Source organism: Rhinatrema bivittatum, chromosome 4, assembly GCF_901001135.1.
Source record: "Rhinatrema bivittatum chromosome 4, aRhiBiv1.1, whole genome shotgun sequence".
NCBI lineage: Eukaryota > Metazoa > Chordata > Amphibia > Gymnophiona > Rhinatrematidae > Rhinatrema > Rhinatrema bivittatum.
Window position 1 is genome coordinate 112,398,182 of NC_042618.1, and position 25,316 is coordinate 112,423,497.

Consider the following 25,316-nt stretch of genomic DNA (forward strand, 5'->3'; position numbering starts at 1 on the left):
TCACCCTAAATTCTTACCTAAGGTAGTCTCTGATTTTCATCTAAACCAATCCATCATACTACCTACCTTTTTTCCCAGGCCCCATGCCACCCCAGGAGAACAGGCTCTGCATACCCTTGACTGTAAACGGGCTCTAGCGTTTTACCTAGACCGTACAGCTGCCCATAGGGAAAACACTCAGTTGTTCATCTTTTTCCACCCTAATAAGTTAGGGAAGCCTGTGGGTAAGCAGACTCTCTCCTCCTGGTTGGCGAACTGCATATTCTTCTGCTATCAGCAAGTGGGCATTCCATTTCAAGACCGTGTTAAAGCACACTCTGTGAGGGCCATGGTGACTTCAGTAGCACACCTACGATCGGTGCCGCTTCCTGATATTTGCAGGGCTGCCATCTGGCGTTCTCTCCACACCTTTGCAGCCCACTATTGCTTGGACAAAGCCGAAAGACAAGATTCCATCTTTGGCTAGTCTGTCCTTCGTAACTTATTTACAACATGACGTACCTACACTGTTCCGCCTGCCCGTTAGGATTCAGGATGCCCTCTACCAAATTCCTCCCCAGTTGTTGTGCCTGTTGCACGCCTTTGGGTACATTTGGTGCATTTTCGGACTCTGCCACATGTGAGGACTACCATCCTGCTCGTCCTGTGAGAAAGCAAATGTTGCTTACCTGTAACAGGTGTTCTCACAGGACAGCAGGATGTTAGTCCTCATGAAACCCGCCTGCCGCCCTGCGGTGTTGGGTTTGTAACATTTTGTTATTTTATTCTTTGGCACTGCCTATAGTTTTCAAATAAGACTGAAGGGGGACCCCTGCTGGCTGCAGGGTTAGTGCCATGCTGGGCATGCCCAGTAGGGGCCAGTCAAAGTTCTAGAAACTTTGACAGAAGTTTTCCATAATTGGGCTCCATCCTCTGTCACCCATATGTGAGGACTAACATCCTGCTGTCCTGTGAGAACACCTGTTACAGGTAAGCAACATTTGCTAAACCCCATGCCAATAGTTTGTCTCCTGTAACTGCAGACAAGAGTAAATGGACTCTTAAGATACTTCCAAAGTCAGGTTGTGGCCCCTTCTGGGTACAGTCTACTAAACTCCTGGGGCAGCACCTTCTTGGTGTTGATTTTTCCCAGTGCAGCTGCCTCTAAGGTAACTTTTCTTTTGTTACAGGCATTAGGGCTTAGATCCCTGCACCTGAGGGACTAAGATTCCCCACTCCCTAGTGAGTAAAGGGTCTGAGAAGACCTGCCCTATTAAAAACAAAAAACCAAAAAAACCCCCCCAAAAAAACCTAGGAGCCTGAGGTCTCTTTCCCCTCCTCCACACCATGGCTTTCTCTCGCTCTCTCTGCTCTGCTCCCTCCCCTTGAAGGCTTAAACACCTGCCAGCTGCACCTGAGAGAGTTATTTCTTTAAAAATATAAAAAGGCGTGCAAGATGAGAGAGGAGAAAAAGCAGTAGTCATGGGCTGTGGTATATGGAGCTACCACAGCTAGGCAGGTGACCGTGGCAGGCAAGTACCACTGCGACAAGCTCCCATGGCAGCATTTCACAGCAGGCCTTTACTTATAGGCAAGCCATAAATATTTTCAATAAATCAAATTCCCCAGAGGTGGTGAGTCACAGAAGAACTGAGGAGAAGGATGCCGCCGCAGGATGCAGCACACCATGCTGCCATAATAGAACAGGCCTGTGGGACTACAGCCAATCATCATTGTGTGGGGCAGGGGAAGGGAGCTAGCTCAGTCAGGAGCAGCAGAAGTTCTCACAGGTGTGGTACTTGTGGAGTCAAGAAGGTCCCCAGCATGGTTGGCTTCTGATGCCAGGACTGTGATGGAGGCCCAGAGTCAGCCTCACCAAAATAGCTCAATGAGAACACTCCTAGTGCAGGGGAAGCACCATGGAAGGGGGCTGTGCTCCCCTTATTCTAGGTGAGGAGGAAGGGCTGCCCCCAAGTCAGCCAGGCTTGGGGAGCCTCCTTGTTTGGAGGGGGCTCTAGGGACGGTCCAATATTGGATTGATTGGCCCAAAGCTGGGCTTTGGACCAGCCCCTATCAGGATCGCACCCTAGTGGTTTTTCTCACCATGCAGAAATCTTGCTCAGTGGGAGGGGGGGTTCAGTGATCCTTGAAAGATAACATCAGGACACCTAAGTGCACGTGAATCACCAATGTGGACGGCTTCACCAGCCATGACTACTTCACCAGACTCCATAAAAGAGAGAGGTGATCAATGGACGAAAAAGGCCTGAGCATACCTCAGGAATTCTGCTTCTCATCTGACAAACTCCCTCATGAGGGACTTCTTAGGAAATTAAAAAATCATGATATAGGGGGCAGTGTCCTCCTGTGGATTGGGAACTGGTAAAAAGGTAGAAAATTAAGAGTAGGGCTAAAGTTAAATTTTCTCAATGGAGAAATGTAAATAGTGGAATGCCCTAGAGATGTGTTCTGGGATCACTGCTTTTTAATATATTTATAAATGACCTGGAAATGGGAACAGCAAGTGAGATCAGATTTGCTGATGACACAAAATTATTCATAGTTGTTAAATCACAAGAGGATTTGAGGAAATCTCAATGATAATTAGGTCTTTGGTTCTTCTAATGCGAATGAAATAAAAATCACACCAGGTTAATTAACTGCAGGAAGTATTACTTTTTATTAATGTGCGCACACCAAGAATGTTGTGTCTGTGGACCCTTGGGCTGAAGCGAGATTCTCTACCTGCAGGTTCTTGCTGTCAGCAGGTGGATCCAGTTGAAGCAGAAATCAAACAGGACCTTCACGTATACCAGCCCATGTTCCCCCTCGGGTTGAACCTTTGGGTGCCTGGGCCAGCAGGACTTAGGCAAGGGTCTGTGCTGATGACTGGAGACATGGTCTGAGGCCGGGTGAAAGTCGTAGGCAGGTGGCCAATTGACATGTTGAGGTCCAGGCAAAGGTCAGAGGTATGCAGTGGTCATGGGCAGGTAGCAGTCAGGCATATCCAGAATTCAGGCAGTGATCGAGGGCCGACAGTGGTCAAGCGTATCTGGAGTTCAAGCAGAGGTCAAAATCAGGTATCCTTCCAAGGGAGAAATGGAACAGAGCAAGAGCAGGTTGGGCAGATGAGGACTGGGCAGGCTGAAGATGAAGACTAGAATGCTGGGACACACACACACACACACACTACTAAACAATAGCTGGACCTGTTGCTGAGGCAGTGAGGGAAGGAGAGAGAGAGAGAGCGCGCGCCTTTTTTAGGGCTTAGCGCGCGGGCGTATGCACACGCGCCTAAAGAGAAACATGGGTGGTTGGGGTCGGTGACATCCTGTTGCACGGTGCACTGATGGCGTCTCGCCATATCACAGCATGGCGTCCCGTTACGAGGAGAGCTGGCAGCAACTGGCCGCATCGGGAAACAACGGGGATGGCCCATCTGGGGAGGTAAGTGTGGCAGTTTGCGGGGGTAGCCTGCGGACTTCCAAATGCAACAAAGATAATTTCTGACCTGAACTAGTCTTACCAGAGTTCTAAAAAAACACAGGAACAGCATTTCTCTTATACCGAAAATGTTAGCATGAATTACATATCTCAGCATTCTTAGGTGGTCATGATCGGCAAATTTCAATTTCTCCTTTTTTCTTTCAGCAAGCATACACAGTTACTTATGGCATATTTTTATATTTGCATTGCTAAGCATGTTAGAACATGTTAGAAATTGCAAGAGGACCTTGCAAAATTGGGAGATTGGGCATACCAATGGCAAATGCAATTTAATATGGAGAAGCCCTGGATTGTCTTGCACTGAGGATGTCTCTCCCAGGCTCTTGTCCAGGAGGGGAAGGGTTAGGTCTGCAGTCATAGTTAGTGATTCGATTATTAAGAATGTAGACAGCTGGGTGGCTGGTGGGTGTGAGGATCGCCTGGTAATATGCCTACCTGGTGTGAAGGTGGCAGACCTCACGCATTGCCTAAATAGGATTTTAGACAGTGCTGGGGAGGCGACAGCTGTTGTGGTACATGTGGGCACCGACGTAGGTAAATGTGGGAGGAAGGTTCTGGAAGCCAAATTTAGGCTCTTAGGTAGAAAGCTGAAATCCAAGACCTCCAGGGTAGCATTCTCTGAAATGCTCCCTGTTCCAAGTGCAGGTCCCCAGAGGCAGGCAGAGCTCCGGAGTCTCAATGCGTGGATGAGACGATGGTGCAAGGAAGAGGGATTCCGTTTTATAAGGAACTGGGGAACCTTTTGGAGAAGGGGGAGTCTCTTCCAAAGGGGTGGGCTCCACCTTAACCAGGGTGGAACCAGACTGCTGGCGCTAACCTTTAAAAAGAAGATAGAGCAGCTTTTAAATTAGAACAAAGGGAAAGCTGACAGTCACTAAGCAGCGCATCGTTTGGAGGGAGGTATCTTCGAAGGATACTAATAAAGCAATAGAGTTAAGCATTCTCACAGAGAAGTTCCAATTATAAGAAAAGTAGCCCATGTGCCTAAAAATAGTCACCTGAGCTAAAAGATTCCAAATAATCCCTGCTAAGTGAAAAACAGAATGTTAATACAAACGAAAAACACACTTTGAAATGTTTGTATGCTAATGCCAGAAGTCTAAGAAGTAAGATGGGAGTGTTAGAGTGTATAGCAGTGAATGATGACAGACTTAATTGGCATCTCAGAGACATGGTGGAAGGTGGATAACCAATGGAATAGTGCTATACAAAGGTGCAAATTATATTTATTTATTTAATTTATATTTTGTATACTGATATTCTGATAAGCATAATGGTTCACAGCATCAATATAATTCAAATCATATAAAAAACCTAAAAACTACAAAATCATATAAGTAATAGTTTAAAATCCTAACCTAAAATAAAGTAAAATACAAATAATTTTACCAGTAAAACAGGTAAAATATATGATCAAAGTTCATAGAAGAAACATCAACGCAAAAGCATCACCTCCTCATTCAAAATCAACTCTGATAAAAATACAACTCCATTAAATTGCATTCTCTCCAAATGCTTGTTTAAATAACCAGGTTTTTAAATCTTTTTTTAACAGTTTGATAATTAGACTGTAGTCTCAACTCTGTTGGAAGGGAATTCTATAATTTAGGCCCAGCTAAAGATACTGCTCTTTCCCTGACTTTGCTCAAATGGGTAGACCTAACTGAAGAATAGATTAAAAAAAAACCCTTTGTTTGCTGATTGTAGATTGCTGCGGAGTATGAATCCGCAATGTTGCATTGAACCATTCTATTTTCTCATTATTTATTGATTTGTGTATTAAACAAAGGACTTTATACTTTATTCTACATTTTCTTGGTAGCCAATACAGTTCTATCAAGGTGGGTGCAATATATTTTTTTACATCAGTTAGGACTTTTGCAGCTGCATTCTATAATAGCTGAAGAGGACTCAGGGTATTATAGAGAAGATCTAAAAGGAAAGCATTACAATAATCAATTTTAGAAAAGATCAAAGTCTGTAAATTGGTCCTGAAGTCACTAAAATAGAAGTGGGTTTTTTTTTTTAAATGTGTAGTTTATTAAAACCATCTCTAATAATAATAATTATGGATATCTTTATATTCAACTCACTATTCAGAAATACCCCTAGATCCCGAGCAGAATTTATTTATTTATTTATTTATTTATTTAACATTTTTATATACCGGGCTTCATGCAGGATTGCATATCAGCTCGGTTTACATTGTAACTGAAAAAAGACATGCATAAAGAACGCAATTTACATAGAACAGAATTGACTAATTTAAAATAAGACATCGACATTTTTTCTAGTCTATTGCTTAAAAATAATATTTTGATCTTTTGATGATTTAGTGCTAATTTCAAGAGCGCAAGCAATTGTTGGATTGAAGACATATTTCTAATAATTTCAATGTATTCTCAATGGAGCCCTATACAGGTAAAAGCATCTGGACATTGTCTGCATAAATGTAATGTATTATCCCTAATCCAGATAATAGTTTGTAAAGTGGCAACATGTATAGATTAAATAGTGTCACTGATAAAGATGAACCCTGGGGAACTCCTGAATCAAGAGGAATTTTATCAGATTTTGAGATTCCAGTCTTAACCATGAATGAGCGATCATACAGATAGGAATTAAACCAAGATAATGTTTTTCCTGATAATCCAATTTCTGAAAACCTGTCAATAAACATACTGGGGCGGATTTTCAGAGCCCTGCTCGCGTAAATCCGCCCAAAACCGGGCGGATTTACGCGAGCAGGGCCCTGCGCGCCGGGAAGCCTATTTTACATAGGCCTCCCGGCGCGCGCAGAGCCCCGGGACTCGCGTAAGTCCCGGGGTTCTCCGAGGGGGGCGTGTCGGGGGGCGGGCCCGGTCGTCGCGGCGTTTCGGGGGCGTGTCGGCAGCGTTTTGGGGGCGGGTACGGGGGCGTGGCTACGGCCCGGGGGCGTGGCCGCGCCCTCCGTACCCGCCCCCAGGTCGCGGCCGGCGCGCAGGAGGCCCGCTCGCGCGCGGGGATTTACGCCTCCCGGAGGGAGGCGTAAATCCCCCGACAAAGGTAAGGGGGGGGTTTAGACAGGGCCGGGCGGGTGGGTTAGGTAGGGGAAGGGAGGGGAAGGTGAGGGGAGGGCAAAGGAAAGTTCCCTCTGAGGCCGCTCCGATTTCGGAGCGGCCTTGGAGGGAACGGGGGTAGGCTGCGCGGCTTGGCGCGCGCCGGCTATACAAAATCCATAGCCTTGCGCGCGCCGATCCAGGTTTTTAGCAGATACGCGCGGCTCCGCGCGTATCTACTAAAATCCAGCGTACTTTTGTTTGCGCCTGGAGCGCAAACAAAAGTAGGCTATTCGCGCGCCTTTTAAAATCCGCCCCACTATGATTAACAGTATAAATGCTGCTTAAATATCTGACAATCAGTAGGTTGGACTGGCCAGAATACATACCTCTGAGAATTGTATCTGTTAGTGCAATGATAGAGGCAATTTGTTGGCAGAATGGCACTTTGTCTGGGATGGCATAGAGTCCAACAGGATAAGGATCCTGCAAGAGACTAAATGCACAATAGAATCTTTATGGGTAGAAATTCCTTGTGTTTGGGGAAGAGAATAGCGAAAGAGTATACTACTGTCCATCTGGCCAAAATGAGACAGACAGTGAAATGCTAAGAGAAATTAGGGAAGCTAACCAAATTGGTAGTGAGGTAATAATGGGAGACTTCAATTACCTCAATATTTACTGGGTAAATGTAACAGGGCATGCTAGAGAGAGAAAATTCCTGGTTGGAATAAATGACAGGTTTATGGAGCAATTGGTTCAGAAACCGATGAGCAAGGGAACAGTTTTAGGTCTAATTCGCACAGAATTTAGTGAGAGGGGTAATGGTGGTGGGGCCACTTGGCAATAGTGATCATAACATGATCAAATTTGAATTAATGACTGGAAGGGGACAGTAAGTAAATCCTGGTTCTAGCACTAAACTTTCAAAAGAGAAAACTTTAATAAAATGAGAAAAATAGTTAAAAATTAAATAACTGAAAGGTGTAGCTATAAAGGTTAAGTGTGTGCAACAGGCATGGGCATTGTTAAAAAAAATTACCATTTTAGAAGTGCAGTCCAGATATATTCCACATAAGAAAGGTGGGAGGAAGGCTAAGTGATTGCTGGCATGGTTAAAAAGTGAGGTAAAAGAGACTATTTTAGCTAAAAGATCCTCATTCAAAAATAGGAAGGAAGGATCCATCAGAAGGAAATAAGATAAAACATAAGCATTGGCAATCTAAATGTAAGAAATTGATAAGACAGGCTGAGAGAATTTGAAAAGAAGTTGGCCGTAGAGGCAAAAACTCATAATAAAAACTTTTTAAAATATATCTGAAACAGCCTGCAAGGGATTCGGTTGGACCATTAGATGATAGAGGGATTAAAGGAGCACTTAGGGGGGAGATAAGGACATTGTGGAAAGACTAAACAAAGGGGTAGATTTTCAAACCCTGGCGCGTGTAAAAGCCCGGGCCTTATGAGTGCGGGGCCAATTTTCAAACGGCCAGCCGTGCACGTAAACCCCGGGACGCGTGTAAGTCCCAGGGCTTGAAAAACAGGAAGTCCAGGGGCAGGGCGAGGCTAGAGGCGCCTGGCACAGCAGCCATTTGCTGCTGTGCTGGGAGATCATGAGCCGGCAGGATGCTGGCTCGCACAGCTTGCTCCTGCTCCGAGGCAGGAGAAAAGGTAAAATAAAATTTGGGGTAGTTAGGATAGGGGAAGGGAGGTTAGGCTACAGGGTTGGGAGGGAACTGGGGAAGGCCCTGATGCGTCACCACACGTATTTACTAAAGTTGACCCCCTTGCGCATGCCGACTTGCATTTTATAACATGCATACCAGTGCACGCATTTTATAAAATCACACATCCATGTGTGTGCGTTTTGAAAATCTACCCCAAATTCTTTGCTTCGGTATTTACAGAAGAGGATGTTAGGGAGATGACCGTTCCGAAGATGGTTGTCAAGGGTGACAATTCAGATGAACTTAATGAAATCATGGTGAACCTGGAAGATGTAGCAAGCCAGATTGTCAAAATGAAGAGTTAAATCACATGGTATATACTAAAAAATGAAATTTCAGATCTATTATAATTAATTTGTAACCTATCTTTAAAATCATCTGTTGTACCTGAAGGCTGGAACAGTGGCCACTGTTAACCTCCTTGTAGCCTATCTTTAAAATCATCTGTTGTACCTGAAGACTGGAAGGGTGGCCACTCTAACCCCCATATTTAAAAAGGGCTCCAGGAATGATCTAGGAAACTACAGACTGGTGAGCCTGACTTTAGTGCCAAAATAAATCATAGAAACTGTTACAAAGAATAAAATCATAGAACATTTATTCAGACATAGTTTAATGTGACATAGCCAGTATGGATTTACCCAAGGAAAGTTTTGCCTCACAAATCTACATTTTTTTGAAGGGTTGAATAAACATGGACAAATATGAACCGGTAGATGTGGTATATTTGGATTTTTCAGAAGTTCCTCATGAGAGGATTCTAAGAAAACTAAAAAGTCATGAGGTAGAAGGTAAAGTCCTTTTGTGGATTGTAAACTGGTTAAAAGATAGGAAACAGAGTAAGATTTAATAGTCTGTTTTCACAGTGGAAAAAAGTAAACAGAGTGCCTCAGGAAAGGTTGGCAGACCTTCCTTGCAGAGGGGACAACTTGTTTGGCGAGAAGATTCAGGAGACAATGGCGCATTTCAAAGATCACCATGAGACCTTGCGCCAGCTGTCCACTGTTCCCTCGGACTTCTCTTCTACCGCCAAGAGGTCATTTAGACGGGAACCTAGGAAGCTATCCTATAAACCACGTAGTTATTACCCTCCTCCATCCCATGCTCGACCACCCAGACCTTCTCAAAGAGGACAGCCTCGGCAACACAGGGCCCCAAAACCCCAACCAGTTCCGCAGACTGGTCCAGCGTCGGGGTTTTGACTCCCTTCTAGAGAGCAGCAGTCAACCCCTTCCTCCAACACTCTTTCCTGTGGGAGGCCACTTTGCCAACACATGGCACACAACAACCACTGACCAATGGGTCTTTTCTGTGGTTACCCACGGTTACTACCGGAATTTATTTACACTACCATCGGACTCTCCACCATGTCTGGCGTGGAGTCTAACAGACTACACTCCACCTCTCGAGGCAGAACTCTCCATCTTCCTGCAGTCCAATGCCATGGAACCGGTTCCCCAACTGCAGCGATGGAAACTGTTCTACTCTCGGTATTTTCTAATTTCAAAAAAGTCAGGTGGCATACGTCCTATCCTGGACCTCCGTGCCCTAAACAAACATCTCAGCAAGGAAAAGCTCAGGATGGTTACCTTGGGCACCATGCTCCTTCTCCTACAAAAGGGAGATTGGTTCTGCTCTCTAGATCTTCAGGAGGCATATGCCCACATAGCCATATACCCTTTTCATCGAAAATATCTCAGATTCATAGTAGGTCACAGACATTTCTAATATCGAGTGCTGCTGTTCAGCCTAGCATCAGCACCTCGGGTATTCACAAAATGCCTTGCAGTAGTAGCAGCTTACCTAAGGCAGCGCAGTAGCCATGTCTATCCGTATCTAGACGATTGGCTGCTCAGGGGTCCTTCCAAGGAGATAGTACTTCAATCCCTCTGTATTACCATACGCCTACTACAATACTTGGGGTTTCTCATAAACTACCCCAAATCACATCTGACTCCGTCACGCAGTCTCTCGTTCATCGGAGCAGATCTCAACACCATTCAAGCCAGGGTGTTCCTTCCAAAGGACCAAGCACGCACACTGTCAACCTTAGCAAAAGCAATACAGACTCGCCGCACTACTACAGCGCGTCTCCTGCTAACCTTGCTAGGACACATGACTCCTACTGTTCACGTTATCCCAATGGCTCGGCTAGCCATGACAGTAACACAATGGACTTTAAAGTCCCAATGGTCCCAATCACATCAACATATGTCCCACATTGTTCACTTCACTAGCCAGCTTAGACTTTCACTAGCTTTGTGGATACAGGAGTCCAATCTTCAGATAGTACTACCTTTTCAACCTCCAGAGCCTCAGATTACATTAACCACAGATGCCTCCAACCTGGGTTGGAGAGCCCATGTCAACAACCTTCAAACCCAGGGAACCTGGACCTCAGAAGAATCAAACCACCAGATCAATGTTCTAGAGCTCAGGGCAATACAATATGCCCTATTCGCATTTCAGGATTGCCTATCCAACAAGACAATCCTAATTGAAACAGACAACCAGGTAGCGATGTGGTACCTCAACAAGCAGGGGGGCACAGGCTCTTACCTGCTATGCCAGGAGGAGGCGCAGATCTGGGCCTGGGCTCCCTCCCATTCCATGCTACTGAGAGCAACCTACCTGGCAGGCGTGGACAATGTGATGGCGGACAATCTCAGCCGAACCTTTCATCCCCAAGAATGGTTCCTAGATCCCACTGTAGTGAACACGATTTTCCACCAGTGGGGCCGCCCACACATAGACCTCTTTGCATCAATTCACAACCGTAAAGTAGACCAATTCTACTCTCTACACTGCAGCTGCAAGACACCTCCAAGGGTTGCCTTCGCCCACTCGTGAACATGGGTCTTCTATATGCATACCCTCTGATTCCACTCATCAGCAAAACTCTCATGAAGCTACGCCAAGACCGGGGTACAATGGTTCTCATAGCCCCATACTGGCCGCAACGTGTTTGGATTCCCATCCTACACGACCTCTCAGTCCAGCAACCAAATTCGCTTGGGCACAGATCCAACTCTAATAACATAAGAACATAAGAAATTACCATGCTGGGTCAGACCAAGGGTCCATCAAGCCCAGCATCCTGTTTCCAACAGAGGCCAAACCAGGCCACAAGAACCTGGCATTTACCCAAACACTAAGAAGATCCCATGCTACTGATGCAATTAATAGCAGTGGCTATTCCCTAAGTAAACTTGATTAATAGCAGTTAATGGACTTCTCCTCCAAGAAGTTATCCAAACCTTTTTTGAACCCAGCTACACGAACTGCACTAACCACATCCTCTGGCAACAAATTCCAGAGCTTTATTATAACGCAGAACAACGGGCTGTTGTGTCATCTGAACATCCACTCCCTGTCTCTGACAGCATGGATGTTGAACGGTTGATTCTGTAATCACTTCACCTTTCTAATGATGTGTCCCAGGTCCTCGTAGTTTAACGGAAGCCTTCTACTAGAAAATCTTATCGTTCCAAGTGGAAAAGATTCCACATGTGGTGTACGGCAAAAGAAATAGATCTCTTTTCCTGCCCCACAACAAGGTTCCTGGACTACCTCTGGCACCTCTCTGAGTCTGGCCTACAAACTTCCTCCATCCGAATGCATTTAAGTGCCATAGCCGCTTACCACAAAGGTATAGGAGATGCACCAATTTCAGCACAACCCCTGGTAGGGTGCTTTATGAGAGGCTTACTCCAGTTGAAGCCTGCATTGCATTCCCCAATTGCATCATGGGACCTCAATGTTGTACTAGCTCGGCTCATGTGACCTCCGTTCGAGCCCCTACACTCCTGTGAGCTCAGACATCTCACTTGGAAGGTGATCTTTCTAGTTGCTATAACATCAGCTCGCAGAGTCAGTGAGCTACAGGCATTGGTCACATACCCACCTTATATCAAATTCCTCCACGATCATGTGGTACTCTGCACTCACCCTTAATTTCTGCCAAAGGTGGCTTCTGATTTCCATTTAAATCAGTCCATAATACTTCCTACCTTTTTTCCAAAACCTCACTCTCACAACCAGGTGAGAGGGCACTGCATTCCTTAGACTGCAAACATGCGCTAGCCTTCTATTTAGACCACACTGCAGCCCATAGGAAGTCCACCCAACTTTTTATCTCCTTTGATAAAACTAAACTGGGAGTTCCGGTGGGCAAGCAGACCCTGCCACCTAGCTGGGGGACTGTATTGCCTTCTGCTACCAACAAGCAGGCCTTCCACTACAGGGATGCGTGAAAGTGCATTCAGTCAGAGCCATGGCAACGTCAGTAGCACACCTCCGTTCTGTACCTATTACTGACATCTGTAGAGCTGCCACATGGAGCTTTTTCCACACCTTTGCAGCTCATTATTGTCTTGACAAGACTGGCAGGCAGGATTCCCTCTTTGGCCAGTCTGTCCTATGTAATTTGTTTCCAGTTTAATAATCCAACTTCCTACCTGCGACCCACTCTGAAATTCAGGATGCCCTCATACCCAACAGCACTCCTGTTGTTGTGCCTGTTGCACGTCGTTGGGTGCTTTTGGTTCACTCTATTTGGGCATCCTGTAGCTCACTATTCACCCATATGTGTGAACTACCATCCTGCTTGTCCTGGGAGAAAGCAGAGTTGCTTACCTATAACAGGTGTTCTTCCAGGACAGCATGATGTTAGTCCTCATGAAACCCGCCCACCACCCCGCGGAGTTGGGTTCGCTTACGTTTTCTTATTTTATTTTTCGCTCGTATGTTTTGCTACAAACAAGACTGAAGGGGGACCCCTGCTGGATGCAGGGTTAGTGGCATGCTGGGCATGCTCAGTGTGCCAGTCAGAGTTCTAGAAATTTTGACAAAGTGTTCCGTAATAGGGCTCCATCGATGATGTCACCCATATGTGAGGACTAACATCCTGCTGTCCTGGGAGAACACCTTTTACAGGTAAGCACTTCTGCTTTCCAGAGAGAGATGGCTGCATTGTGATTCCAATTTCCCCATTTTCTCAGATTGTGCATCCAAACGCATATCAGTCATCCACACAGTGCCTTATCTCGGACAAGTCCTCCTTCATTTTGATTATTAAGCCCTTCAGGTCCTTCTTACTTTCTCGCATGCCCTTGTGCAAGTCACAGAACCATTGCCTGAACTCTGCATGAATCGGGAGATCTTAACAGATGACCCGCAGAGTCACTCTGCACCAAGGCTTCTTCCTGCGCCCCAGGCCTCAAATTTTCGGAGGACATTTTCACATTTGAAAATTGTTTAAAGTCTGCTTCTTTCTTCTTAGCTACCATCAGGGAGAAATAGAAACAGTTTTAGGCACACTAGAAGGCAAAAAAATAGCTCAGGGAAGAGCAGAGCCCAAATTCAGGTGGCCATCTTGCTTGGTGGCCACGCCCCCTTTCCCAGACTGGTGTTTTTAAATTATTTATAAATGATCTGAAAAGGGGTATGACGAGTGAGGTGATCAAATTTGTGGATGACAGTAAATTATACAGAGTAGTTAAATCTCAAGTGGATTGTAATTAACTGCAGGGAGGACCTTGGGAGGCTGGAAGATTGTGTGTCCAAATGGCAGATGAAATTTAATTTGGACAAGTGTAAGGTGATGCATATAGGGAAAAATAACCCTTGCTATAGTTACATGATGTTAGGTTTCATATTAGGAGTTACCACCCAGGAAAGAGATCTAGGTGTCATAGTGGATAATACATTGAAATCATCGGCTCAGTGTGCTGTGGCAGTCAAAAAGGCAAACAGAGTATTGGGAATTAATAGGAAAGGAATGGCGAATAAAACTGTGGATGTCCATAATGTCTCAGTATGCTCCATGGTGAATCCACACCTTGAATACTGTGTGCAATTCTGGTCACTGCATCTGAAAAAAGATATAGGTGCGCTAAAGAAAATACAGAGAAGGGCAACCAAAATGATAAAGGGCATGGAACAGCTCCCCTATGAGGAAAGGCTAAGGAGATTAGGGTTATTCAGAGACGGCTGAGGGGGATATGATAGAGGTCTACAAAATCATGAACGGACTTGAACAAGTAAATTTAAATTGGTTATTTACTCTTTCAGTCAATAAAAGGACTATGGGATACTCCATGAAGTTAGCAAGAGGCTCATCAAAATGGAAAAAATTATTTTTTGCTCGACACATAATTAAGTTCCGGAATTCATTGCTAGAGGATATGGTTACAGCATTTAATGTAACTGAGTTTAAATAGGGTTTGGATAACTTCTAGAGGAGAAGTCCATAAACTGCTATTAATCAATAAGGAATAGTAGCTTGGGATCTATTTAATGTTTGGGTACTTGCCAGGTACTTGTGACTTGGATTGGCCACTGTTGGAAACAGGAGGCTGGGCTTGATGGACCCCTGGTCTGACCCAGTATAATATGTCTTATGTTCTTATGTTAAGTGTAAGGTGATGCACTTAGGAAGAATAACCCAAATTATAGTTACATAATACAAGGTTTCACATTTGGAGTTGTCATTCAGGAAATGAATCTGGGCTTCATTGTTGGTAATACATGGAAATCTTCTGATTAGTGTGCAGCAGCCAATAAAGCAAATAAAATGCTAGGAATTATTAGGAAAGGAATGAAGAGTAAAACGGAGAATATTATAATGCCTTTATATTGCTCCATGTTGCTACCTTATCTTGAGTGTTGTGTGCAGTTCTGTTTACCATATCTCCAAAAGATATAGCTGAATTAGAAAAGGACAGAGAAAGGTGACTATAAAATGATAAAGGGGATGGAATGATTCACCTATGAGGAAAGGCTAAAGAGGTTAAGACTCCAGCTTGGAGAAGAGACAGTTATTTAAGATGAGTGGCGTGGAATGAGTAAATGTAAAACAGTTGTTTACTCTTTCAAAAAATACTAAGACTAGGAGACACACAATTAAGTTACCAAGTTGTATGTTTTAAAAGTAATAAGAGAGAATATTTTTTTTTTACTCAATGCATCATTAAGCTCTGGAATTTGTTGCCAGAGGATATGCCGAAATCTGTAAGTATAACTGCATTTAAAAAAACGTTTTGAAAAGGTCCTAGAGGAGAAAAAGATTGAAGTGTTATCTGAAAAGAGAGAAGAAACCCAATGCATACAGAAATTCCAGATCAGAAACCAAAGAAAAAAGCTCACTATGATGGATGACTGTCATCAGAGGCACTGATCTTTTCCCTTGCACAAATGCAAAGGGAAAAGTGGATAACAAAACTCAACTGAAGAGGTCACAAAAGGAGTCCAGGAACAGCAGTAAACTGAACGAAGAAAGCTGGAAAGCTATGAGCACAAATGCTCATAGTTTGGGCAATAAAGTCCCAGATCTGCAAGCCCTAATGGTGGAGGCAGACTTGGACGTTGCTGTCACAGAAACATGGTTTACGGAATCTCATGACTGGGATACAGCAATACCAGGCTATAACTTGTTAAGGAAGGACAGAGAGGATAGGAAAGGGGGAGGAGTGGCTCCTTATGTCAGAAACAATATCCAAGCATCTGAGCTGCAAGGAAGATGGGACAATGAAGAAGCACTATGGGCCGACCTAAAAAAAGATGGGGCATCCATTTTTATTGGAGTGGTTTACAGGCCTCCAAACCAAAAGGAAGAGCTGGACAGAGATCTGGTTGAAGACATCCAAAAGATAGGAAAGAAGGGAGAAGTGGTGATCGTTGGAAACTGGATGTAGATGGCCATCTGCAGAATCTAATAATAGTAGAGAAATAGTGGATGCCCTGCAAGTAGCTTTGTTCAAACAAATGGTAATGGAACCCACGAGAGAAGGAGCTATACTCGACTTAGTGCTCACTAATGGAGATAATGTCTCTGATGTCCAGGTGGGCACCTACCTCAGCAGCAGTGATCATCAAACGGTATGGTTTAATATCACAAAAAGGATACGGAAAAGAAGCACAAAGACCCGAGTTTTGCAGTTCAAAAACACGGACTTTGATGAAATGGGGAAGTACCTGGAGGAAGAACTAAAAGGCTGGGAGAATGAGAGAGATGTGGATCAACAGTGGACCAATCTAAAAGGAGCAGTTACCAAGGCAACTAATCTATATGTAAGAAAAGAAAAATGAAACCTATCTGGTTCTCAAAGGAGGTGGCTGACAAAATAAAGGCCAAAAGAACAGCGTTCAAGAAATATAAAAGATCCCAAAGGGAGGAGCACAAAGAAGAATATTTGGTAGAACTGAGGGAGACGAAGAAATTAATCAAGACAGCAAAAAGTCAAGTGGAAGAGAGGATTGGCAAGGACATAAAGAGAGGTGACAAAACATTTTTCAGATATATCAGTGAAAAGAGAAAAGTTCAAAGTGGTATAGTGAAATTGAAAGGTGGAAAGGATCAATGTGTGGAGAGAGATGAAGAAATGGCAGAAATATTAAACGAATACTTCAGTTCTGTGTTCACTAAAGAGGACCCTGGAGAAGGACCGTCGCTAGTTAACAAGAAACTGGAGGGGATTGGAGTAGATGTAACTCTATTTACAGTAGAAAATGTATGGGAAGAGCTGGGGAAACTGAAAGTGGACAAAGCCATGGGGCCCGTGAGGTTCATCCCAGGATACTGAGGGAGCTCAGAGATGTGCTGGCGGGTCCGCTGTGTGACCTGTTCAATAGATCCCTAGAAACGGGAGTGGTGCCGAGTGATTGGAGAAGAGCGGTGGTGGTCCCGCTTCACAAGAGTGGGAACAGAGAAGAGGCTGGTAACTACAGACCAGTTAACCTCACTTCGGTGGTGGGAAAAGTAATGGAGTCACTGTTGAAAGAGAGAATAGTGTACTATCTACAGTCGGGAGAATTGCTGGACCAGAGGCAGCATGGATTCACCAGGGGAAGATCCTGTCAGACAAATCTGATTGACTTTTTTGACTGGGTAACCAAGGAATTGGATCAAGGAAGAGCACTCGATGTCATCTACTTGGATTTCAGCAAAGCTTTTGATACGGTCCCGCATAGGAGACTGGTGAATAAAATGAGACGCTTAGGAGTGAGTGCAGAGGTGGTCGCTTGGATTGCAAACTGGTTGACGGACAGAAGACAGTGTGTGATGGTAAATGGAACTCTCTCTGAAGAGAGAGTGGTTTTAAGCGGTGTACCGCAAGGATCGGTGTTGGGACCGGTCCTGTTCAATATCTTTGTGAGCGACATTGTGGACGGGATAGTAGGTAAGGTTTGTCTTTTTGTGGATGACACTAAGATCTGCAACAGAGTGGACACGCCGGAAGGAGTAGAGAGAATGAGACGGGATTTAAGGAAGCTGGAAGAGTGGTCGAAGATTTGGCAGCTGAGATTCAATGCCAAGAAGTGCAGAGTCATGCATATGGGGAGTGGAAATCCAAATGAACTGTATTTAATGGGGGGAGAAAGACTGATGTGCACGGAGCAGGAGAGAGACCTTGGGGTGATAGTATCTAATGATCTGAAGTCGGCAAAACAATGTGACAAGGCGATAGCTAAAGCCAGAAGAATGCTGGGCTGCATAGAGAGAGGAATATCGCGTAGGAAAAGGGAAGTGATTATCCCCTTGTACAGGTCCTTGGTGAGGCCTCACCTGGAGTACTGTGTTCAGTTCTGGAGACCGTATCTCCAAAGAGACAGAGACAAGATGGAGGCGGTCCAGAGAAGGGCGACCAAAAAGGTGGAGGTCTTCATCAAATGACTTATGAGGAGAGATTGAAGAATCTAAATATGTACACCCTGGAGGAAAGGAGGAGCAGAGGTAATATGATACAGACTTTCAGATACTTGAAAGGTTTTAATGATCCAAAGGCAATGACAAACCTTTTCTGTTGGAAAAAAAATCAACAGAACCAGAGATCACGATTTGAAGCTCCAGGGCGGAAGACTCAGAACCAATGTCAGGAAGTATTTCTTCACGGAGAGGGTGGTGGATGCCTGGAATGCCCTTCCGGAGGAAGTGGTGAAGACCAGAACTGTGAAGGACTTCAAAGGGGCGTGGGATAAACACTGTGGATCCATAAAGTCTAGAGGATGTGAATGAAGAGTGGGTGGCTCACGGGAATGACAGCTACTACATGGAGATGATACCCTTATTCAAAAAACATACACATAGTTAATGCGACTCCAACATTGCTCTAAGCTTCAACGGCAAGAGGAAATGTGGAAAAAAGGATTTGCATTCATAAAAAAAAGCGGGGAGTAGCTTGCTTGTAACGGCGGTTACTACCCCAAACCAAATAAGCCTGATCCTTCACTTTCAATACACATCCAGCATAGCTCTCTGCTTCAACGGCAAGGGAGAAAGACCGATACTTCACGCATATCCAGCATAGCTCTCTGCTTTAACGGCAGGGGAGAAAGACCGATACTTCATGCATATCCAGCATAGCTCTCTGCTTCAGTGGCAGGGGGAATGAAGAAAAGTGGATCTATATACAGACAACCAACAAGGACTGAATTGCATGGTCTGGGTAAACAAATAAGCATGGGTGTGGCTTGCTTATTGCGGCAGTTACTACCCTTAAACTAATTAAGCTAGATATTTCCCTTAGATGCAGTTCCAACACTGCTCTCTACATTAATGGTGGGGGTGGAAGGGAAATAGAACCAAAAGGTTACTAAGAGCCAAGAGAAACAGATAAGTATGAGAAAAAAAAAGTGCAAAGCTTGCTGGGCAGACTGGATGGGCCGTTTGGTCTTCTTCTGCCGTCATTTCTATGTTTCTATGAAAAGTCCATAAAACATTAAGGTGGAATTGCAGAAATCCACTGCTTATTCCTGGGATAAGCAGCATGGAATCTATCCACCCTTTGGTATTCTGCCAGGTATTTGTGTCCTGGATTGGCCACTGTTGAAAACAAGATACTAGGCTTGATGGACCTTTGGTCTGACTTATGTGCTTATGTTCTTGTTGCCAGAGGATGTAGTGAAAGCATTTAGTGCAGCTTGGTTTAGAAATTCCTATAGAAAAAGCCCATAAACTATATTATTAGCCTTGTATACATGGGAAAACCACTACTTATCTCTGGTTATGAGCATGAAGGATTGAACCTATTCTTTGGGATCCTTCTGGTTACTTGTGATTTGGATTGACCACTGTTAGAGACAGGATGACTGGTCTTGATGGTCCTCTGGTCTGACCCAGCATGGCATTTCTTATATTCCTTCTTTCCTAAGAGCTTTACATTTCACTTCCCTACTCTTTCATTTAGAGTGGAGTTATCGTTCTGTCCACTGTTGAACTGTCTGTACCACTGTTAATTTTATTCTGTTTTGCTACAATCTCAATAATAAAAGAAACATAAATGCCATACTGAGTCAGACAAAAGATCCATCAAGCCCAGCATCCTGTCTTTCTGATCGTGGCCAGTGTAGGTCACAAGTACCAGCAGAATTCCTACAATAATATTTATTTTTAATTACTTGACTTTTCAGAGGTACACTGAAGGTGTGGTATTCAAGCAGAACAATCTGAGTACTAATTAATCATGTGATCTCCATTTGGAATGACGGTATATAAAATGTCTAAAATATATATGAAATATAAAAATGTGGATGAGATGCAATAAAGGAACCTCACCCCAGCTGGTTGAAGAAAAGCCAAATGTATCTATGTAGCCTTTTTCAAAATGAAAGTGGGAGATGATACCTTAACAGTTTTATTTTTTGACATTTACATTATAAGATGGGCAGGATAATATGAAATATATTTGCCAACTTTAGTATTTGAATTCTTTATTGAATTTTATACCCAGTCACACAGACTAGAAAAGAGAATGGTAAGTTTTAATATTTTCAGCCTCAGGAGCTTCTGATCTTTGCAAACATAACTGTATTCCTACTGATCAATTTCAATTCAGAAGTGTATTTTTTATCCATCAAATCTTTTTCTGAGGGGTGAATAGAAGAAAAAGGGGTGAGAGGTTTGGTACATGACACCTCTGGCATTAAAGGGTTTAAGTTTAGCAGTACAATTGTTTCTTGTGTTCATTTGGATCTTGTGTTTAGTGAGATCTTCTGTGCTGCTGTTTCTTTAGCCTCCAGTTAAATGGAAGACACCCCTGGGAGCCAGATGATCTGTATTGACGTAGGCTCTGCATAGCAGCTCTGCCACCACATCAGATTGCGATGAGCGGAGGAGGAGAGCAGCCTGACATCCTGTGTGTGGGAATACTGGTCAAGGAAAGATGGAAAGTAGTGAGTATTTTTGAAGCTATTTTTAAGTGTGTTTTTAATCTTATTCATTTTTACATCCATGTGATATCTAAATGTATTAGGATATCTGGATGTAGCTGTGTTATACCTATGAGCTTCTGATGTCCCTGGCACTGAAGGTGGCTAGGAGTTTAATTCAGCATCTATGAATGAAAAGTAAACAGTAGCCTTTCTGTGTTGGTTGAATCGGCTTACTGATTTTACAGTTTCTACCTTTTTTTGTGAATGTTATTCTTTAATATAGTAATGGTGTATGTATGATGGTGTAATCTCCAGTCATCACTTTCCTCCTAATGGCTTAATGTGAATGACTGTAGATCCAGACTATGGTTCTATGCCATGTTTCTGGTTCTTGTGTAGGAATCGTACATCCACTATGCTCTGAACATTCGTTGCCATTACTACTTTTAGTTCTGGTCCAGTGCCTTCAATGCAGGCAATTTGTTGGCATTTCTTTTTGGTTCCATAATAGTTTTGGTATTTTTTAAAAATTCTTTGTCAACAAGCAGGATGAATCAGCCACACTGATGATGCTATTGAAAGACATCAACCAACACAGATTTAACTCTGTGAATACAGAAAAACCTAAGTTTCCCTGAATATACAAGGGGCTTCCTGTGCAGTCACTGCCTGATAAGGTCTGAGTCCTTTTTTGTTTAAGCTGGCACAGGAAGCAGTTCCCTGCACTTGCAGGTTTTTTGGTGTTTTCTGCTGCTGACACTGTCTATTTTTCCTTTTCTTCCCTTTTCTTCTATTTCCCAAATTCTCACTCCCTCCCCCCCTCAAAAAAATTGAGTTCAGCTTTGTGATGGCAGAGTCCATCAGCAGGTTCAAGAAAATGCCAGTGCAGTTGAAAAAATGTCTTGGAATGATAAGTATAATATCTCCTATCAGTACCATAGCCAAGATCAGAATGTCCCCCAACTGTCCACACTGCAGCAATGTCACCCATGGCCCATTGTTTCTGAACCTTCAAAATGGAAGCTTTGCACTTATCTTCAAAGACCCAATGGACGTTTGAGAGCAAGAGGAGAAAGGAAGATTAGGAGAGAGAGTCAGAAGTGAGACTTTGTCCAAGGAGATGGTGAAGGAAGCTCATCACAAAAAGGCATCACAGAGATGAGCATGCCAGAAAAATGAAACATGGACCCTGCCACACTTTACTCATGAATGCATGGATCCTCCAAGCTGGAGGCAACCTAGGAGTTCTATGAACCATTGGGGTACCATGGGACTTCTAAGAGAGCATGTTGGTGAGAGCTCAAATCCCTTCTTCAGCCTCCAGGATCATCATAGCACAGAGAGAAGGAGCATCTGAGTTAGGCCTGGCACCAAAGAGTACCATGCTTGTATAGAAATGGTTGGCGCAGTACTCTGCACTCCTAGTCCCAATCTTGTAGGAAATTGTGGAGTAGTTCTGGGGAATGATGAAACATTTTTCTAGAACATACTACTCCCATGATCTAGTGAGGAGCAGGAGCAACTGGTTTTGGAGCGTATTGAGGAAACCTCTCTTTTTCGAGATTTATACCTAGTGCAGGAGTCTCCTGTCCCTGCCAAAAGTGTTGAGCTTCAAGGATCCATCTTTTCTCTTCCCAGGAATCTCCCCTTCAGGGTTCCATGAAGGCCAGACTCTGGGATCTTCCAGTGAGGCGCAATCAGGAAGGTCAGTGACCTGCCGACTTTCTCCATGAGAGACCCTTGTTCTCAGAGTCTCTTTATTCCTAATAGTCCTGGGGGAACCTTGCCTCAGTGATCTGAGATAGAGGAGTCCATGGGACTACTATTGGAGCAGAAGACCTACATTGGGGGAAACAGTCTCACGGTGTTCCACACATTGCAAATTCTTCAGAGGGTGCAGCAAAGGCAGTACATGGTCATGTTCAAATGCGGGACATTGTCTAGAGCTCATGAAAGATGACTGACAAGGGATCACATTTGCTGCAGCTCTGGAGAACATAAGAATGTGTCCAATTGATGCAGAGAATAGAAAAATGGACTTGTGTTGTGGTCTAGATAAGCTTCTCTCCAGTTTGGGTCACAGACAAGCCTTCCTCCATTTTTGATGTCATGATTTTATAGGCATTAAAAACTATAGTGGAAAGTGATTTAATATTTTCTGGAACTCTGTTTTTGGACTTTCCCAGGACTGATGATTATAACTTTTGACCCGTTGGTTATATAAATTATTTTTATATGTGGGTTCACTATATAATGGTCTTATATAACAAGCAGTAATTCACTTGGTTTGGTTCTTACTAATTGTAGATATGGGATATTGTTTATATCTTTACAAGATTCCACCAGAATGGCCCATCCTGGTATATGCTGCCAATGCTTTTTTTTTTTTTTTTAACTCTGTTACTAAAGGAGGTAATTTTTCCTTTGGGGACGGTCAATAGAGCAGGTCCCACAAGAAAGATAAATGGAGATTTCTTCTCCAGATATTGCTTAATTTCCAAGAAATCGGGTGGTTTGAGACCTATAATAGATCTGAGGAACTTGAACAAATTCCTGTTTTCTGAAAAATTCAAAATTAACTCTTTATAAATCATCCTCCCCCCTCATAAACCTGAAGGATTGATTATGAAGGGCATATATGCACATCCTGATCCATCCCCCTACAGTGCAGATTGCTCTGTTTCATGATGAATGGCAACCACCATCGGTGCAGAGTACTTCAGTTTGGGCTCTCAGTAGTTCTGGAAATTTTCAGGAAATGTTTGGTAGTAGTTGTGGCTCATCTCCTCAAACAAGGGATCTTTGTCTTCTCCTACCTTGACAATTGGTTAATAAGACACAACCTTGCAGTCCCTCTAAGGGTAATAAAGGTTTTTGCAGTTTTACTGGTATTTATAACCTAATTTTCTGAAATCAACCAAGGTAGTTTACACAAGTTACATAGTGATAGATATTACAGAGCATGCCTTAATAAATGACACTGACAAAAACAAACTTAAAATACACACCCCTGAACAAATATATTGTAATAAACTGTATATTATTGTGTACTAAAATGAATAAAACAGAGCTGAGAGAACTTTTTTCCAGAAACTTTATATAATTTAAAATATTCAGTTAAATCTAGGTCAATAGAACTGACCACTTCATGCATACTGTATTGCAGTAGATATAGATATCTATATTTTATTTTAAGCCTGAGGGGAAAATCAGTTGGAAAACATTGTTTTTCTAAACTCCAAGCTGGAACTGGCTAAATCTTAAGACCATGTCTAAAAGACATTAGATTCTTGGGCACAATTTGTTTGGTAACCTGTTCCGCAAACTCAGAGTATCTACTCCTGGGGGAATTCTGTGCACAAAATTTTAAAAAGCTGCATACTTAATATTGGTTAAAATAACATAATATACATCACAGTCTTTGAGTAAGTAATTTAAAATGTACTAGAAAAAAAGTTATTACTCAAAAATACAGAGTTTAAGTGCACTGTAGGAGTGTCCCTTCCACCCTCTCTCCCTACTCCGCTGACCAGACCCCTTTTATTCTGCCCTCTCAGGCTTTAACTCTTCAGCTCTCCACTACTTCTTCCCTATCCCTCCAGGTGCAACCCCTTCCACTATCTCCATCCCCCAGCCCTCCACTCCTAGAGTTTGACCCCTCTCTCATATAGCCTGTGGTAACTTGGGCGATAGCAGCTTCAAAACAGCTGGAAAGAATAAGGAGGCAGACTCTGGCTGTTTCCCTTTTGTGCAATTTATTTACAGTGGAAAAAAAATGAAGAGCAAAACAAAAGATATAGCTTGCCTTAACTTCAGGTATCACCGTCCTCAAACATAAGAGGTTTTCTCATATAGTGGGCTGCTGCCTGCTCCCCAGGGCCTGCTAAACCTTCCAGGCCCTGAGCTCCTTCATTCACTCATTTTTCCTGTGGGTTTGGATTTTAAGGATGACCAGGCAAGACAGGTGTACCTGGTCCTTTAAGGCAGTCTGAGGGAGTTTTCTATATACTCCCTCACATAGCCCCTCTGTCACACAGGCATATACACCCTGACACAAGATCACCCTCTCTTGCGCGCGCGTGTGCACACTTACACACACACACACCCTCTTATAGGCTCCCTCTCTCATACATTCACACCGCCTCACATAGGCTCCCTCTCTCATACAGTCACACTGCCTCACATAGGCTCCCTCTGTCCTTTCATGCACGCACCCTTATACAGGTTCCCTCCTCTCTCTCACCCCTCCCTCAACACTGTCCATCTGTTGCGTACACATACCCATACACCTGCTCACATAGGCTCCCTCTTTTGTCCACACACACACTTGCATACCCTCTTGTAGGCTTCATCTCTCTCTCATGCACACATCCTCACACAGGCTCCTTTTCTCTCTTGCGCATGCGCACACACTACCATACTCTCCCTCTCTCATGCACTCGCTCACTCAGGCACACAGGCTCCAAATCTCTTACATACACACATTACACCCCTTGTGTGCTGTCACTCTAAGTCTTGCCATCGTCTTCAGCTGCAGGTGGGATGGGCTCTTTCAGGCCTCCTTTGTCTTTACTGCTTCTCAGCCACAAGCGGGATGTGATCAGCTTGTGGCTTGCTGAATCTTTCTCCTTGGCTTTGAGCGGGATGGATTTTGCTTGCTGCTCTGTTTCCTCCTCCTTGTCCATGAGCAGGAGGATGGGCTTTGCTCGTGGTCCGTGGGATGTTACTGCTCCTCAGTCGCGAGTGGGTTGGACTCTGCTTGAGGTCTGCCGAGTCTCTTGCCCCTTGCTGCAGACTGACTGTTGCTGGCTACATTCTAAATTCTGCTCAGAATATGGGAACTCTGTGCAAATTGTTCACTGGGCAATAGTGCAGAGTTCTCCCAGCAGTAAATGGCAAAAGTAAAAGATGTTTG

The 25,316-nt window shown here is 43.8% G+C and overlaps 1 protein-coding gene across 2 annotated transcripts in view; it reads left to right on the top strand.

Annotated features, from left to right (window-relative positions):
• Window positions 1-25,316, top strand: part of TTBK2 (tau tubulin kinase 2) — a 321,653-nt gene that overhangs the window by 64,107 nt on the left and 232,230 nt on the right. For both annotated transcript variants that reach the window (XM_029598687.1, XM_029598686.1), the window contains exon 2: window positions 20,263-20,422. In XM_029598687.1, coding sequence (XP_029454547.1) covers window positions 20,354-20,422 — 69 coding nt within the window. In that variant the 5' untranslated portion in view covers window positions 20,263-20,353. The remainder of the gene's footprint in view (window positions 1-20,262; window positions 20,423-25,316) is intronic.